Below are 19460 nucleotides of genomic sequence, written 5' to 3' on the forward strand. Positions count from 1 at the left end.
AGAGCATACCTGTGTAAAGTTGTCATTTGTGCAAATAAGCTATGGTTTCTCTCCTTTTCGATAGTGCTGAAAGAAATAGGCTGAAGCTTGTTGAAGATATGTGAATGCAGAATAAAAGCTTAGCAGACTGAAGTGCCATTAAACACCAACATCTGCCTTGCTCGAGATAGACAAGTTCATGCATATCAAACTACAGCAAAAACTTAGAAACATGGATGAAAACAAAAGCACTTCTGACTATGAAATGGGATCCTCAGACATGCATTATTGGGTCACAGAGGAACTAAAGTGAAAGCTGGCTCTGACTATCCCATTGGAGAGTGTGCATTTTTTCCTTGAGAAATAGACATTGGAGAATAGGTGTGGTCTGCATTTGTCTCTTACATCTTGGATTAATTGTAGCTTGGATAAACTGGCAATTCACATTCCCCATCAAATTTAGGGCAAACATCCAGTTAAGTTTAGACTAAACTAAAATAAGTAAATGGCTTTAGAATTAAAATACCAAGGAGCTACAGGCTTATTTTGCTGTTGTGTCATGAGTTTGGATTCCTTTGATTACCATGAATGGGTCTAACATTAGTTTTTCCTAAAGTTTTGCCTGATTAGGGGTCAAGGTTGGGTTATAGTTTTGTGATATCCTGGGGTGTGACTCCAGCTTTCAGAAGGCAATAATCTTTAACTTACTTGGGAAGCCGAAAGGAATTCTTTTTGCTCAGTGACAGCACATGTTTTGCTCATAAAAGGTTGCAGACTCTTATTTATTTCGTTAGATTTATATACCTCTTGATTGTAGAACCAAACCTCAAAGCAGACTATTCTTTTGTCCCAACAGATGTCAAGATTGCAGAGTGAGAGGTTATTGATTTGTTTCTGATTTCTGATTATGTATTTTGTGTTCTCATTTTGTATTTTATGTTGTGAACCACACTGTGATCTTCAGATATGTCAGTTCCTCAAGCTCCAATAAATAGGAATCAAAGTTGGGTACCTTGTAGCCTAGCTGATCATGAGATGGAACGTGGCAGCAGTATACCACAGTCAGAGGTAGTATAGCAGTTGCTGGAGGGGAGAGGGGAGCGCTGTTATGCTTGGGTCCTGCTTATAGATTTCCCACAGGCATCTGGGTGGGCCTCTATGATAACAGGGTTCTGGACTAGATAGGCTTGATCCAGAATGCCCTTCTTATTTTTAAGGGGAAGAATCCTGTCTGGAACCTTGGGCAGCTGCAGCCAATCAGTATAAACAACATGAGCAGGATATACTGGCCTGTTTCACAGAACTATGGCTTGCTGAGACTAAGCAAACATGCTAGGTCCTGGAGAGGATCTTGCACAGGCTTTGCTCCTCTGTGATTATTTCACCCCAGCACCTATGCCAATGATTGGATTATCATGTTGTCTGGACTGAGGTTCTCGGTTAAGGTCTCTCCTTCTTAACTATGATCTGGAGCCAAATGATCTGGAGACTATGATTCAGGAGGAGAGACCTGCTAAAAGGACTGAGGAGGGGCAAAGCAACTATGAGCTTCTCTTGGGAAGCCAGAAAGTTTGTACAGTCCTTAGTTGGTTTACCATGGCATACAAACCAGGCCACTTGTCTAAAGCAGCTCCTGATGTTCCAACTTTCAATTTGGACTTACTAAGGCAGAAAGTAAACAGTTGAAACAGGAGTTAGCTGAAACTTGGAGCAAACAAGCAGCAGCTGCCACTGTGACTGTCAGGGATTTTGATTTGCAATCAGAGGTTGTGCTAACTGCTATAAGAATGTCTTTTGCTTCCACCGGACTATGCTTCTGTATTTGTAAATAGGTCACATAGTGCAAACACGAGTCTTCAGTGTGCACTACCATCCAAAGAAAACTCAGTCCTGCAGCACTACCTTTTTAGAACAGCCTTTGCCAACATACTGGACGGGGCTGATGGACTGGACGGGGCTGATGGGAGTTGTAGCCCAAAACATCTGGACACGAGCTTGGGGAAGGCTGCCCTGGAAGTGAGGAGCATATAACAATAGGCTTTCAAAAAATAAATGCTACTTTGTCCAATGTGAGATGGGCTTGTAGGTGGTCCTGGTTCGTACCTAATACTAAGCCAAACACACTGGTTCCCAGAGAGAAGACTACAACTGTAGCACTGCTCTCCCAGTTCTTCTGTTTCCACATTATGCAGACCAAGTCATGGCTTGGTTTAGTATTCCAGGAGAGGAGTACTGTAGCCACGATCTTCACTCTGAGAACTCACGTACCAGGCTATGATCTAGCTTAGTGTTATGTGCAAACCAGGCCATTGTCTGAGAGCCCCTGAAATAAGTAGATGGGTATCACTTTCTATGTGTGAAATAATTCGTCATCATAGGTCTCTCCTTGACTCTTAAAGGAGAGTCTGCATTTCAGAACGTGCCCTCTCTGCAGCATATGGCCTTCTGGCTCATTGCAGGAAGTGAGGTTACAGGGAGCCAGGCAGAGGGCCTTCTCAGTGGTGGCGCCCTGTGGAACACCCTCTCATCAGATGTCAAGGAAATAAACAACTATCTAACTTTTAGAAGACATCTGTTTAGGGACGTTTTTAATGTTTGATGTTTTACTGGATTTTTAATACTTTGTCGGAAGCCACCCAGAGTGGCTGGGGAAACCCAGCCTGATAGGCGGGGTATAAATAATTTATTATTATATTATATTATATAATTTTATTTTATTATTTTTATTTTTATTTTTATTTATTTATTTATTATTTAACTTCATTCTTTCAAAAAACTTGATACTTCAGCCAGGGTTCAAAATTAGCAGGCTGCCAGATGCATTTTGTGCCTAAAGATTCTCTATTTGCAAGCACCTAAAAAAACCTGGGTACCATTTTTTTTGCTCCTGGGTGATACTCAAGGATTAGTGAAATGTATGTGCTTTGAAGCCTCAAAGTATATGTTAAGGATATACAATATGTTAAGGAGTTTAACAATAAAGAGTAGAGTGTTTTGAAAACTGAAGTATGGTACCAATGTTTTTTAATGCAAACACCAAATTAAACATGCATTAACAATTTCAGCTAAAAATGTGATATTAACAATATATCACTTATGTGAATTGCGTATTAGTTCATCCTCATCAAAATAATAAATAGAAAGTGTTAGCGACCCCTCCCCCCCCCCAAATGGCGACTAGGCATTCTGTTTATTCTGTTTTGGCATCCACAACCCAGGGCCCAGAAGCCATCCAGCTCCTAGTTTTTCTCTCCTAGTTTCTAACACTGATTTCAATGAAGTTCGTTATTGTGTTACATAGAAAGGAGAAAAGATTTGTGAAGTTGTGTATTAAATGTTGTTTGTAATCTGCAGTGTGGTGAAAATTTGATTGTTCTTTAAAATTATTTTAACTTGTGAGGCTTTGTTGCTGTGGGACTGGGGAGAGCATGCCAGTGGCCATATTTGGGTCTACCTCTTCAAGAAGAGGACACAGATGGCATTGTGGGTTAAGAGCCTAGGACTTGCCAATCAGAAGATGGCGGTTCGAATCCCCGTGACGAGGTAGGCTCCTGTTGCTCCGTCCCTGCTCCTGCCAACCTAGCAGATAAATAGGTACCGCTCCAGCGGGAAGGTAAACAGCATTTCCGTGCGCTGCTCTGGTTCACCAGAAGCGGTTTAGTCATGCTGGCCACATGGCCCAGAAGCTCCCTTGGCCAATAAAGCGAGATGTGCACCACAACCCCAGAGTCGGTCACGACTGGACCTAATGGTCAGGAGTCCCTTTACCTTTACCTTCAAGAAGAAGATTTTACCCCTTAAAGCCCCTGCCCGCAGCCACAAAACTCTCCATAGCTCTTGCCTTACTGATGTCAAAGGGGAGCTTTGCCTTACTGATGTCAGAGGTAAAGAGCAGCATGCTCTCAGGAATAGATCAGCGGAAGCAGCCTGGAAAGGATGAAAAAAAAAATAGGAAGATGTTCAGAAAATGCCTGGCAGAACATTAGAAAAGGCATCTCATCATCCTTCTGTTTTCCTATGCCAACATGGTATAAGAAAGCTTTGGGAGAAGAGCCCCCTACTAGAGCATTATAGGTCAAAATAAGGGTGTATAATGTTGATTTTTTAGAAAGTGATTCTTCAGACTAGTAGTTTTGGACTTGGGGATTGGAGCAATAGTGACCATGGTTAACTTGCTAAGCACAGCCTACAATTGCAAATGTTAATATTTCTTCATTGCTTCTCTATTTAAACTTGATTTAAAGTAAATGTAAAATACTTTGGTGATTCTTGAGTTCTTGGTATTTAATCCGAGAATAAAGTACTTTCTTACTTCTCAGTGAGAATCTAAAAAGCATGATCTAAACAGAGCTGTTACAGAATAAGGAAGCAACCCATTTTGATTGTCTGTTACATCCTGCTCACGAAAGTCCCTTAGTAAGAGATGGTGGATTTGGCTGCATGACAAAGAAGAAATAGGCAATTGTGCTGCTTCAAAAGTGTACAGTCATTTTTAACCTTTTGGAGTAAGGTAAATATTTGAACAACGCAAGTGATTTGCTAAAACTCTGAGTAACGTTCCTGGCTTGAAATAATTGTGTTGATAGCTCACAGAACACGTTTTTAACAGGCAGAGGGGTTAAATATGCTAGGTGAAGGCTCATTGGATTAGGTTTGGCAAATATCCTGTGTCTGTGGAGTATTGGATATGCACATGAATATCTGGTTTTGGCTGCTCCATAGGCTATTTAGAATAGTTGTAAATGGGGATTGAGATGCAGGGCTCTCCTTTCAATATCACACTTTAGGGTACAGGTGGGGCACTTTCTGCATGAATTATTTTCTGTATGAAAATTCCATAGTGAACTAATGTGGAGAGCACAAACAGTCCAATCTGTGTGAACAGTTATCAATTATGCTACATTCTACTCTCCTTATGGAAGACTTGTTGCTCCTCTTTGCAACCCGCCCCCCAATTCTTTGTAGCTGGGGTACCTTCAGCAGGTTCTGAACCTTCCCGCTCTAAAGCTGCAACTGTCTGCTTATATACTGTAGTTTCAGTAAACTTTCTAACTGTCTAGGAGAATAATGGTGGCAGCAATTTCTCCAACATGCCTCCATATGCTTCCTTACAGAGTTCAGCATCCTGTTTTGGAAGAGCTGGTCTGAACTTTACCTTGGAGTTTGGCAGCAGTCCAGTTCCTCTCTTGGTGAAAGTTCTCTTAATGTATCTAGATGTTTAATTGCTAGTCGTTAATAAATAATTCCAAATGTTGTATATAAAGGCACTGGTGTGTGTGTTTTTTTTAAAAAATAAACATATTCTAGGGGTGATGATTTAATCATTTTTATTTTGTTTTCTAAAACTAAACACATTCTGTGGATATTTTTGCTTGGATATATTTCCCCCCCCACACACAATGAATGTTCATAAACAAAGCATCTGCTAAAACAGACAATTGGACTTGCCTGAAATGGTGAAATTGTGTCCCAGGCAGAACTCTATTTGCAAAGTACAATTGAAGAAAGCAGTATTTAAGTTTAAAATATCCATACCCTGCCTTTCTTTCATATGAGAGACCTGCCCTCCACCACAACAGCTAATATTTAGTTAATTAAGAACATGTCAATAAATTAAAGAACAAATGCAGAACAGCAGATGAAACAGCAGGAGGCAGAGCCTAGCAAGAAAAGAGTATTCCCTTCAGAAATGTCAATGTTTTCCAGTTTGCATTTGAATACCAGTTAAGAGGGGATTTAACAACCTCTGTGGCACCACCACAGATGAGAACCTATCTCTTATATGCCCATCTGCCACACCACTTATGGTGCTGGAACATAGAACATGCCCTCCATTGAGGACCTGAGTGACCAGGTTCAATCATGTGAGAGGTGACAATTTTTTTGATAATCTGGCTCCAATTTTAGTTGGTTTGGTTACTAAACTATGTTAGAGGACATTCGGCACAGAAACATGTGTGTATACCTTTAAGAAGTTTCTGGGATTAATTGGCTGCAGGTGACCGTTGCTATAAAGGAAAAAAGCTGAGTTTTGTTGCCTTGCCTGCAGGAATAACATCCACCAGAGCTTGTGTTTATTTGTTTAGTAATAAAGTCTTCGTTTTTCCGTTTGGTGTTTTTACACCTATGTCTCCTGGAGTCACTCTGTCCTCTGCCACCGGCTGGCATCCCCCTCCAATAGGTTATGGGCCCAGTCCCCAGTCTTGAGTGGGCAGAGACAGAGCGTGAAAAGAACCCAGAGACTGGAAGCAACTCAGCGTTTCTCAAGCAGCTGGCTGTGTGAAGGCATCAGCAGGGAGTGTCTGTTTGGGACCAGGAGCCGAACATTTCTTCAAGCCACGTGTGAGTAAGAACTGAGTGGAAAGCTGAAGGCTGGGTGGTGCCATGGCTGGACTTGGAGCTGGAGCTCAAGGGGGAGCTTCCTATTTTCCAGTAGAGAAACTGGGAGAGTCCAATTATACGTCATGGAGTTTACAGATGCAGGCGTTTTTAAAGAAAGAACAATGTTGGACTGCAATTGTTAACCCTCCTGTAAAAGAGGAGGATGAAGAAGTAGATGAAGCAGACCAAAGGCTGGAGGACAAAGCCTATGCCAATTTAATTCTGAGTTTAGAGAAGTCTCAGTTATCTCATGTGCGAGACCTTGAAACAGCAAGTGAGATTTGGCAAGCACTGAGAGCAATACATATTAGAGACACTGCTGGCAGCAGAATTACTCTAATGAGAGCTCTGTACCGAGCCAGACTAAGTGAGGGTGAATGTGTTTCAACACATCTTCAAAGAATGCGTGATTTATTTTCACAGTTAAATGAACTTGGGGAACATTTTTCTGAACAGAGAGAAGTTTATATTGTGCTGTCTTCACTTCCTGAGTCATGGGACAATTTAGTGATGACTCTGGAAGCAATCCCAGAAAGCCAATTAACAATGCATTTCTTAACTGGCCGTTTGCTTGATGAGGAGGAAAGACGCCATGAGAGGAAGGCCACAACCCCTCACCGTAACTCCAGAAATGGGAGGCAGTCCAGTAAAAGATATGCAACTGATGAGGAGCGGCATCCTAAAGAGGTTGTAGACCACAGAGAGGAAGCAGCGTTCACAGTTAGAAGATGCTATCGTTGTGGGTCAACCAAGCATTTAGTACGACAGTGCACTGTGTCTGTGGGAGAAAATACAAGACAAGGGCGGCCTGCGTTTGCTGGGAAGCGAGGAAACAGGAAGAATCGAATCCAGTATGTTTCTGCAGCAGTTCGAGGCACCAGTCACGACGTTGGACAAGACTGGATTTTAGACTCAGCAGCAACAAACATTTTTGTCAAGTCTGCACAAACCCTTGTAGAAAAGCAGCCTTGTAAATCTGTAAATGTAGTACTAGCTGATGGAACAGCGCATGAGTCAGCTGGAAAGGGTAGTGTGAATATCAACTGTTTAAGTACCAAGTTTACCAATGTTTTATGTGTACCAAGCTTAGAAAATAGTTTGCTTTCAGTTACAAGTCTTGTTAAGCAGGGATTTAAAGTAACCTTTTCTGGTTCAGGCTGTAGAATAGAGAAAGCTGGAAAAGTGGTTACAGCGTCGCTACAAAATGGTTTGTTTGTTTTGAAAGACCAGCTAGTAAGTGAGTCTGGGGCATGTGTTAAAGCCTGTAATAGAGCCTTGCATGATGAGTGCCAGCATCTGTGGCATCGTCGTTTGGGGCATGCCAATTTCCGCAGTATTGCAAAAATGCCAGAATTAAGCAAGGGAATTAAAATGAAAAAATGTTCAGTTTTTCTAGACTGCAATACCTGCAAGGAGTCTAAAAGTAAGCGAGGGTCTTACCCTGAAAGTACTAGAATTAGCAAGAGGCCATTTGCTTTAGTACATTCAGACCTTTGTGGGCCATTTGCAGAGTCTGAAGGAGGAGCAAAGTTTTTTTTGGTTCTTGTGGATGATTATAGCCGGTATACTTGGGTATATTTGTTAAAACACAAAAGTGAAACTGGTCAACTGATTAAGAATTGGATCAACTATATAGAAAGGCAGTTTCCTTACAAAGTTACCCAGTTACAAAGTGACCGTGGAGGCGAGTTCATGTCTGAAGCCCTCCAAGTTTGGTTGAAAAAGCGTGGTATTTGTCACCGTAAATCGTGTCCTTTTTCACCTGAAGAAAATTCAGTTGCAGAACGCAAGATAAGATCTTTACAAACAATGTTAGATTCAATGCTATGTGATTCTGGCCTATCCAGGAAGTATTGGGGAGAAGGAATTCTGTGTGCTAACTACATACAGAACAGATTGTTTCATTCTACCATAAACAACACCCCTCATTTTTTGCTTTATGGAAAAAAACCCTTTTTGGACCATGTTAAAACTTTTGGTTGCTGGGCTTGGGTTCACATCCCAAAAGGACAGAGAAGGAAAGGTGAGCCCAAGGCAAAGAAACTTAGGTTTGTTGGCTATCAAACTTGGTCAAAGGGGTATCGTTTTGCACTAGGGCGTGGCAGAGTTGTAATATCAAGACATGCAGAGTTTTGTGAGCAAGATGGTTGGGTTCGTTTACATGGAAATTCAGAAGTTATGTTATATTCTGATAATACAGATAAATTTGTGAAATCTGAGGAAGATAAGCCACAAATTAAAGAAAGTTCTGAAAGTGACAGTGATGAGGATTCAGGGGATGAGGATCCCAGTACACAATCTCCTAAAGCTGAACCAATTTCTCCTGAGCAGGATGAATCAGAAGGGGAAGATAGTTCAGAGGGGGAGAGTGTTCAAGTTAGAAGGTCACAAAGAAGCAATAAGGGGGTACCTCCAGAAAGGTTTACTATACAAGAAGCTAAAACTGTTGATGTGAAAAAGGAACCTCGTGATTATGAGGAAGTTTTAAAGTTACCACACCAGGAAATAGTAAGGTAGAAAAATGCAATGAAAGCAGAAATGAAATCTTTAGCAGAACACGATGTCTTTACCATTGAGCCATTGCCAGAAGGAAAAAAGGCAGTGGGCTGTAGATGGGTGTATAAAATAAAACACTTGGCAGGTGGTGATGTTAAGTACAAAGCCAGACTGGTAGCACAAGGCTTTACTCAAAGAAAAGGTGAAAGCTTTGATGAAACCTTTTCTCCTACTGCAAGGAGTGAAAGTGTACGCTTATTGTTAGCTCTTGCAGCACAACGTGGGTTTAAGGTAAACCATTTTGATATTGAAACAGCTTATCTTAACGCAAATCTGCAAGAAGAAATTTTTATGAATCAAGTGCCAGGTTTTGAGGCAGGAGAACAGAATTCTGTATATAGGCTGAACAAAGCAATTTATGGGCTCAAACAGTCAGCTAGAAATTGGAACGAATGTCTTGATAATGCTTTAAAAAATCTTGGTTTTAAAAGAAGCTTAGCTGATAACTGCTTATACACTAAAGGAAAGGGTGATAAACAAGAATTGTGTTTGTGTTATGTTGATGATTTGCTTTACTCTACAAAAGGTGACAAGCAAGTGAAAAAATTTGCAGAACAACTAAGAAAGGAATTTAAAGTCAGAGATTTGGGGCCAGTAAAAAATTATCTCGGTTTAGAAATTCAAAGAACAAACGATGGAAGTTTTTTGTTGAGTCAAAAAGACAAAATAGTGGAGTTACTTGAAAGAAACAATATGCAAAACTGCAAGGGAATAAAAACCCCAATGGAAATAGGTTTTTTCAAAAATGAAGAAAAATGCACAGAACCTGTAAATCCTGAAATGTACCATTCAATAATTGGAAGTTTATTATACATTTCATTGTGGAGCAGACCAGATTTGAGTTATGCAATTGGAATACTAAGCAGACTAGTAAGCTGTCCTACAGAAAATGCCTGGAAAGGTTTAAAACGTATTTTCCGGTATCTAAAGCAAACACTTGATTATTGTTTAAAATTACCATCTTCAGGGTCCACAAAATTGCAGTGTTACGTGGACAGCGATTGGGCCAACCTGCCTGATAAAAAATCAATTTCTGGAATGGTATTTCAATTTGGAGATTCTTTAGTAGGATGGAAATCCAAAAAACAAACTATAGTGGCCACATCATCAACTGAAGCCGAATACTGTGCATTGTCGGAATTATGTAATGAAGTAAAATTTTATGTTCAGATCCTCAAGGATATAGACGTAGAGTGTAATTATCCTATTCAAGTTATGGAAGATAATCAAGCCGTAATAACCTTGTCTGGATCTGACCTGTTTAGAAACAAATCAAAGCATTTAGAAATTAAATACCAAAATGTAGCTGAAAATGTAAAACAGAACCAGATAATGCTGAAGTATTGTGAAAGTACACAAAATGTGGCGGATGTATTTACAAAAGCGTTAACCCTTGAAAAACATACACGACTGGTAACAAAGTTGGGAGTTGCAGTGTGTGATATGTAAATATGTTCTTTTCTGTTTAAAATACTATTGTTTCTGTTTGAATGAGAGGGGGTGTTAGAGGACATTCGGCACAGAAACATGTGTGTATACCTTTAAGAAGTTTCTGGGATTAATTGGCTGCAGGTGACCGTTGCTATAAAGGAAAAAAGCTGAGTTTTGTTGCCTTGCCTGCAGGAATAACATCCACCAGAGCTTGTGTTTATTTGTTTAGTAATAAAGTCTTCGTTTTTCCGTTTGGTGTTTTTACACCTATGTCTCCTGGAGTCACTCTGTCCTCTGCCACCGGCTGGCATCCCCCTCCAATAAACTAAAGCCTGAGAGTTGGCCCCATTGAATTCAATAGTATGTACTTGTGAGCAGACATGGTTCTGATTGCATTGTAAATTGGTTTGTGTGAACTATAGGACAGGGGATCATAATATTCACATTATGAGAATGATGTGGTTGCACTTCAGTGGTATTCAGGGCTAGGTTTCCCCATTTTTGCTCGAAGTGGAGAACATGCAGATACTGTTTGGCATGCCTGACTAATTGCAGCCTTGGAGAAGGGAGGGGGGATTTTCTTGGCAGTTGTGCAGTTGGCCCCTGCTCCTGGGGACCAATATTGGAAGAAAGAGTGTAAAAGTGATCTCTGATTATTAAGACTGAGCTGAAAGGGAGTATGTTGGTTATCTTGAATACAATTTGCATATGTGGAATAGCATTAAAGTGTGTGCCAATTCAAAATACATTGCCCTCACTCTGATTAGGCTTCATTTGCCCTAAGTATAGCCCAGGCATAGGCAAACTCAGTCCTCCAGATGTTTTGGGACTACAACTCCCATCATCCCTGACCACTGGTCCTGTTAGCTAGGGATGATGGGAGTTGTAGTTTGCCTATGCCTGGTATAGCCAAATCAAGCTAAATTGCTTTCTGGAAAATCCTATATCTGGCTTGAAATCACTCTACAAAACAATGACAGCAGACAGGGTTTTTTTTGGAGGGGGGGAGGTGTGGAATAATGTTTCCCCTGCAACCACGTCTTCCTAACAGAAAATTGAAATGGGCAAACATTTCATAATTTTTATCTCACTATTTCCCCCCCCCTCCTGTCTGCTCCCTGCAGTAAATTAGGCTGTAATTGACAGTTTATACTGCAATTTATGCCAATTGTAATTGCTCTTGGGGATTAATTTTGGCTTCCTGGTTCCAGAGCGCCACCTTCTACTTTGAGGCTTTAGACAGCTCTAGAGATAATTGGTTCATCTTGGATTCTCATGTGGCTAACTGCTAAATCTCTTCCAAAGCCGATTTCTTGTTTTGGGGTTTAGTTAGATATCGGTGGTTTCAGATTTCCTGCTTCATGACTGTTGCATTTCCTTTGGCACTCAGACTAACTTTCTTGTTTTGCATTGGTGTGGTCACTGGAGAATTTGAATGAGCCAGAGAATTTGGGGCTGACATTTTTAATAGGCCTTCTCTTACTTCCCCTTTAGGATCTGAAGCACAGAGTATTGTGGGTGAAGTGACCCTGAGTAACTTGCAAGCTTCAGTTAAATGCTTAATCACATTAGCTTTCCTTCTGAAAAGGTGTGTACAGCCTTGATAGATGCAGAGTTTAGTTTGGGACAAGGGTGTGAAATGTGGTCTTATACCTCCCATTTAATGATCAAGTTAATTATAACAAAGAGTCATGCGGTACATGGTTAATTATAACAAAGAGTCATGTGGGACATGGATGGCGCTGTGGGTTAAACCACAGAGCCTAGGACTTGCCAATCAGAAGGTTGGCGGTTCGAATCCCTGCGATGGGGTGAGCTCCCGTTGCTCGGTCCCTGCTCCTGCCAACCTAGCAGTTCGAAAGCACGTCAAAGTGCAAGTAGATAAATAGGTACCGCTCTGGCGGGAAGGTAAACGGCGTTTTAGTGCGTTACTCTGGTTCGCTAGAAGCGGCTTAGTCATGCTGGCCACATGACCCAGGAGCTGTACGCCGACTCCCTCGGCCAATAAACAGAGATGAGCGCCGCAACCCCAGAGTCGGTCACGACTGGACCTAATGGTCAGGGGTCCCTTTACCTTTGCCTTTAAGGCCCCATGTAGTACAGTATTCCATGAAAGGTTATGCCATAATCAATTTATTAATCTTTAGGTTACCACAGGATTTTTAGTCTGTTGCAGCAAAACCAACAAATGTGGCTGCAACTCTGGAAAAATAAATTTATGTTCTAACATGTTGAAAAAAATGTCTCAAGAATATTAAAATCTCATATATCAGTTATCATGGCTACAAATATGTCTCACGTTTTGTAAAGTAAAGGTGTCTGTGCAAACATTTTGCTGGGAATAATGGATTACTTGCTTGTTTTCAAGTAGGATCTGGGGCTCCCAACTTCATCTAAATGAATTTATTTATTAAACATATTTAAAGTAGATTGTGGTCTCTGTGTACATGAAGATAATGCTTATTAGGAATTTGAGGACTCCAAAGTTGATCAAGCAGCCACTTGGAAACAGGTCATGTGACGTACAGGAAAACAACACTTGTCATCTGAACCTACTTTTGTAATGGGATTAGCTGCAAAGCTATTACAGACAAACAGAGATAAGGGATCTGTTTAGCATTCTGCAGATATTATGCATATGCTCATGTTGCAGATGCAGTAGTTGTAGAAATGTTGGCGTTTGTGACTTCACTTAGAGGCAAATTATAGAATCAGGCATCTGGCAAGAGTGTATTTCTATCGCTTGGTAATAAATGTGCAATGCATCCATTTTAAACAAATGAGCCATAGTGCCAGCTGAAAAAATTCTGACAATGCTGACTCTTAGAGCAATCTATTCACATGATGGTAGATGCTTTCTGAATACAACTGATGCACATCTTCACTTTAATAACTACATTTAGCTCAAGAGTGCTGCAACCAAATGAACTTAATAAAAACTAGTGAAGAATTTTGCACAACCCCTTAACAAGGTTGTGTGAGACGCTCCCATCTTTAACATGGGACGGGTTCAAGCATTGGGGACAGACTTTCAGGGAACCACAATTTTACAGTGGTTTGCTAGACTTGTCATTTTTAAATTTTGCATCTGTTTATCATTACTCATTTACTATTACTGAAGAGGGCTAAGCAGCTTGATGCCAGCTAAGGTACTAGTCTAGAATGTGGTGGTGGAGTCAGTGGCGTAGCGTGGGTTGTCAGCACCCGGGGCAAGACAAGTAATTTGCGCCCCCTAACCCTAACCCCCAGATGTTGCGCCCGGTGTGGCCGGCCCCCCCTGCACCCCCACGCTACGCCACTGGGTTGAGTGACAGGCACTAGTTTCCCCTACTAAAATTGAAAAAGTAGTGTTCAGTTTCATTTTGTCCTTGTTTGCGTGTGTGCACATAAAGAATTGCATCCCATTTTATTTGGCCTAAATGTGTGTTTGGCTTTTGATAGGGACCAGAAGCATTTAATATACTTGAACCATGCAGTAAATATGAAACAGAAGTGCTGGACAGTTTTGCATCACCTGCAGTCCACCCTACAGCAGTGTGAACCTTATAGGTAAAACTGATGTTTCTAAAGCAACCATTTGTTCTGATAGAGGAACCCATTTCTTTTTTTGCAGCAAAGCAGTGAAAACAATTCTATCTTCCAAAATGGTCTGACTCCCCCAACCTTCTCAGTCCTTCCTAATACTCTAGTTTGTGGCACAAGGCTAAATGTTGACTTAAGAGATGCTGAAGTGTCAGAATAATTAAAAGATACAGTGTTTAGAGTGTTTATTGGAAGGGTGGTCAACCAGCATCCTCCATTATAAATTCTGCCAAATTATGGGTATGATGTCATAAATGAAGAGCTGTGTTGCTGATATTTATAGTAGATATAATTCTGAGAGCTGGTGACAGTCATGTTTGAATGGCTATGATTAAGTTTGCAGCAGACAAAGTCCTGCTCCATCTGCCTTCTTTACAGCTGTGTATAAAAAAAGTAAAACTGTTCCGCAGAAAGAAAATTTCATTTTCACAGGTGTCGGGACATATTTAATCCCTCCCTGTTCCTATTCTGCAAGATAAATTGTCATGTCTATTGTGTGTGTATTTTTCCATATTAATGAAATGTTATGACTTAAACACTCTGGAATATATCCATTCATTAAGCATAAACATTGTGGGCTGAACTGGCAAAGAGTAACCATTGCAATAGCTTTTGTGCTAGCATAATAGACTTTTATATTTGTAGGTGTTGATACATCTCATCCAGCGCTGTTTCTGGCGGAAATTGTCTAAGATGATTAATTGTTTTGTAGCTTCCTGAGGAGTTTTCTGGAGAGTATGTGCCTCCATGAAACAATTTTCATGTACTATGCAGTGTCCAGGAGTGAGTTCAAATGTTTCCCTGCTCCACTATACCCTGCTTTGCATAGAACTTTACTGGAGGAGTTCAGAAGAACTTGAAAATTTACCAAATGTTGCAACTTTTTGGATGGTTCCTTATTGACCAGCTGTGGAATTTGGAGTTTTTTCTTATAGGCCTACATGGCTACGCTAGTGGGTGTTTTTTTTAATAGAATAAGTTTACTTGGTATACATGAGATGCTGATATGATAAACATTTATTTCCCCCTTGTAAGGAACAAACTGTAACTAAAAAGATGCTGCTTACAAAGGATTAAAATAAAATAAATAAAACTCACCCTCAGTTAGTTGCATCTTGGCTAAACATTGGGGTTACGGTACTTGTGGTTTAGTGTTGTGTTGAGTTGCATCGTGAATATAACATATTTACCATATTAAAGCTACTGGTTAAAACTGGAATGTTTTATATTGCACATTTGCAGGTGGATGGAAGTCTGTCTTAATGAAGAGCTGCCACCAACTACTGAACTGGAAGAAGGATTAAGGAATGGTGTTTACCTTGCCAAATTGGCAAAGTTTTTTGCACCTAAGCTAGTTTCTGACAAGAAGATCTATGATGTGGAACAAGCACGTTATAAGGTAAAGGGCATACTTACGATATGCTTACTTCTTATACTAGTTCAGCAGTTGCTTTGTCTGTCATGGTTTCCTCAGAATTATAGTACAGTGGTACCTCTGGTTAAGAACTTAATTCATTCCGGAGGTCCGTTCTTAACCTGAAACTGTTCTTAACCTGAAGCACCACTTTAGCTAATGGGGCCTCCCGCTGCCACCGCACCGCCGTGGCATGATTTCTGTTCTCATCCTGAAGTAAAGTTCTTAACCCGAGGTACTACTTCCGGGTTAGCGGAGTCTATAACCTGAAGCGTTTGTAACCCGAGGTACCACTGTATAACAGCATGACCCCTCAGAACAGCATCAGATCTGAGGGGGCCCTAAGGAAGGTCTCCTCCACCAACACTCTGGTTCCTCCTCCCACCCCCAATGTAGAGGGGGTGAGCTTACCACATGGAGGGGGTGAGCAGCTGCCATTTTCATTTCCCCAGAATGCCTGTGGGCCCTGATTTTCCCCAGGCTTTCTGCAGAAATAGTGGCAGAAGTACCAGGCAAGGCTGCAGCAACTTTTCTTCACTACACTGACCTGAGCACCACCACCGACCCTAAATTGATCTAGGCAAATCTATGTGTTGAAAAAACAACCCAGCATTCTGAACTATTAAATATATTTGTAGAATGTTAGCCTTGTGTGTAGAATGTTAACCTTGTGTACAAATATTGAAAAAGAGAAGAATAGGGGCATGGCAGCCAGAAATAAGCTTTCCATTCTATACTGCTCTTTCAACAAATAATGCAGAGTCAGAAATTCTGTTTTGATTAATGCTACAACCCTCAAACAATTTTGAACAATGCTCTTGACTTCGTGTTCAACAGCATTACTCTAGAGTAAGTAGATTAAATATTTGTAGCTCACGCTGTCCTATAACAACTGTCTATAGATTGTCTTTTCACTGATTTTGACAGTGTTTCAAATTTCATGTGCAGGGAAGACTTGGACTAGATGTCATGTAATAGAAATAACAGATTAATCCTTTCTCTTCTCTTTCCCTTCTCATTAGAAATCAGGTCTTCATTTCCGACACACAGATAATACTGTGCAATGGTTAAGGGCAATGGAGTCCATCGGCCTGCCTAAAGTAAGCATTTGAACCTTGACTGTATGTTATGCCCAGATTTTAAGGTGTTTGCTAAAATGAAGACATATTCCAGGAGCATATCAATTAAAGTAGAGTGAAATTAAAGTTGGCACTTTGGGAATTATTAACTTGTAGAAAAACTGGGGGTGGGGGACATCTAAGTGAAGGAGGTGGAATTCTTGTGCTCCCCCTCTTTTGCCAAGGCAGCTGGTATCATGCAGAACATGAACAGGCTCGCTTACATTCCAGCTGGCTTCAGTAGGTGCTGTTGGGTCAAACAGCTCATATGAGCTTAGGAGACCTGGCATTAGGGATGGGAACAATGGATAAAGCCAGAGTCTCTAAAGAGGGAATTAACAGCACTTCACAGTTCAAGTTTTTCAACACAAGCTTAGCAAGCAAGCTCTGAGGACTTGTGATTTCATAATTTGTGTTTATAGCACATCTACAAAGATTCTCCACTTCCTTTCAAATCCATTGTCTCCCCCCACACACACTTTTTTTGGACTCCGTAAAGTATTTTTTCAGATCTCAGAGGCTCCTGACTTAGGCAACTGAATGTACAGTACTGTCAACAGCTCGCATTATTGCTTCATATCTCTGCCCCACCCCTGTGTGGCCCACGCAGGATACTTTGTTTGATGCATTAAGAAACATACTGATATAAGGTGTGCTTTTTCTTCTGATGTTTCTGCAGCAGTAGTGCTCATTTAGCTTGCATCTGGGGGCAAATTGAGAGCCTGTGATGAAATGAATATTACACAAGTCTTACACCAGCCTTAGAATATCAGAACTGGTAGGTCATATAGCAAAGCACCTAGTGTGATGCATGAATAGCTAACAGGTGCTTTTCATTCAGGCTGCTTTTTCATAATTTCAAATAAATAATCCTTAAGGAGCCTGACCCATTTCTGCACTACTTATTTTTGAATTTTTATTATTGATGCTGACCTGGACTTTAGTAGATTCAGGCTTGTCAGAGCTAGAGTTAGATGCAAGAACCAGAATCAATGAAGTTAACTCTTTATTCAAGGCAATACAAGTCAGAAACAATTCCCAGTAGGTCTTGCCCCTATAGAGCAGCTGCGAGGACTGAAGATCCCTGCCATCCACGCCTTCTAAGGCTCTTTTTCCGGATGTTTCCCAAGCAGTCTCAAACTGTGTCTGCCCATCTCTGTTCTGCTGTCTTCGTTTACCCTGTGCGTTCTTAGAGACCAGGGGAAGGGGAACTTGTCACAGCAGGAGAGGGAGATCCACTGGATTCTTCAGCAGCTTCTTGACCTCCCTGCTCTGCTTCAGCCTCAGTGTCTGAACAGCTCCCTGTCACAGGTTCCTCCTGCTCACTAAACCCTGTTGTCCCTTCAGTATTCAGCACCTCCTCCCAATCTTCCCCCTCTGACCTCTCCTCAGTGTCTTACCACTGATCCCTAGACTCCAAGCCTTCAACTTCTGGGATTTCCTATGGGGGTTCCCCGGCTAGTGCTTCTCACTACTCCTCATCATTCATCTGTGTCAGGGACTGGCTGGATGTAAAATATGTTGTTATTGAAATAACTCTTAATGTTTTGGGGTGGGTGGGTCTTTTTTTCTCTTTAGATCTTCTATCCAGAAACCACAGATGTCTATGATAGGAAGAACATACCTCGAATGATATATTGCATCCATGCACTAAGGTAAGCCAGATTTATGCTAACAATTTGTCTTAAGTTCTACATTTTTAAAATGCTTGCTATCTTTTTAGAAGTTTGCAGTGAAACCTTACTGGGTTTACAATGTTGAGAGTTTTACAGGTTTTGAAGGCAACGTAGACATGGAAAAGTGAAGGCATATTCCATAAGAGAATTAAAACTTGTAAGAATCTCTGAAATGTATGTACACAACCTTCTGTGAATACACTTTCATTAAAGAATGTGTGAAAAACAATTTTGAATTAGAAAAATAGAAATAGCATTTGAAAAGATAAAAGGATTACTACTCTGAGCTATGTCTAACCTTTTTCTATTAAAAAACAAAACAAATAAGAGAGACTCTTCACCTTGGACACTGTTTGCAGTCTTTTCTACTTATACTTCATTGTCCTGTTTTAATGTTTACTGTCATTTCAATATGGCTCTAAAGTCCACATACAACTAGTTACCTCAGACATTCAGGATACAGAAGCAGAAAAATGCCTCATTCCTGTTTCTATAGAAGAGAGCTTTGCAAGTACCACGTGCAGTAGTTCTATTTAGGTTGGGGGACATGTTCACTGCAGCATTAATGTTTGAGTAACAAGCTCTGGGCGACAAACTTAACTGTTCTACATCACATTGTGTTTTCTGAATGTGGAAATAGATTGGTAGGTCTGTAGAGCAATGGATCCTGTAATGCATCCGTGAGGAAACTCCTGCCCACAGGCCTAACTAGCTGCCCCCATTTGGTCTGCAAGGCTGTCTTGGCCAAGTCACTCCCACCTATCTCATAGGATGTCAAGTGTAGGAAAGGTAAAGAGACAGCAGAGCTAAAAAGCTTTATACCTCTTCAAGTTCATCTGATTATCTGTGTTTCCAAAGCACTATGTCTTTGCCCATGTGGTTTGATTTCAAAGGCAAATTGGTCACCTGACATCACTGTCATGTCAGGTGACAGGTGAGGAGCCCCATCCACCTACCTGCCTATGGGGGGACAGAGGAGTTAAGATTCTGGCCTGCTAACCAGATCCATTTCTCCATCCCTGATCTGAGAGGCTGTATTGTCTTTAGGCATAATACCTAATCTGTGCGGTTAACATTCCGCAGAATAGGGTTGTTCAGTCAGGGTGTCTCAACAGAAAATCACTTTGCTGCTTTTATAAGGCTATTAATGGCTATGAGCCATGACGGCTATGGTCTGTCTCCATGGTCAGAGGCAGTAATGCTTCTGAATACCAGTTGCTGGAAACTGCAAGAGGGACGAGTGTACTCTTGTCCTGCTTTCAGCTTTCCCACAGGCCACTGGGAGGGCACTGTGAGAACAGAATGCTTGACTAGATGGGCCAT

At 41.0% G+C, this 19460-nt stretch overlaps 1 protein-coding gene across 2 annotated transcripts in view; it reads left to right on the top strand.

Annotated features, from left to right (window-relative positions):
* Positions 1–19460, top strand: part of IQGAP2 (IQ motif containing GTPase activating protein 2) — a 121320-nt gene that overhangs the window by 52303 nt on the left and 49557 nt on the right. For both annotated transcript variants that reach the window (XM_081929336.1, XM_081929337.1), the window contains exons 3-5: positions 15172–15328; positions 16366–16443; positions 18040–18116. In XM_081929336.1, the coding sequence (XP_081785462.1) occupies positions 15172–15328; positions 16366–16443; positions 18040–18116 (312 nt within the window). The remainder of the gene's footprint in view (positions 1–15171; positions 15329–16365; positions 16444–18039; positions 18117–19460) is intronic.

The sequence above is a fragment of the Podarcis melisellensis genome (genome assembly GCF_964234715.1).
Source record: "Podarcis melisellensis genome assembly, chromosome: 11".
Lineage (NCBI taxonomy): Eukaryota > Metazoa > Chordata > Lepidosauria > Squamata > Lacertidae > Podarcis > Podarcis melisellensis.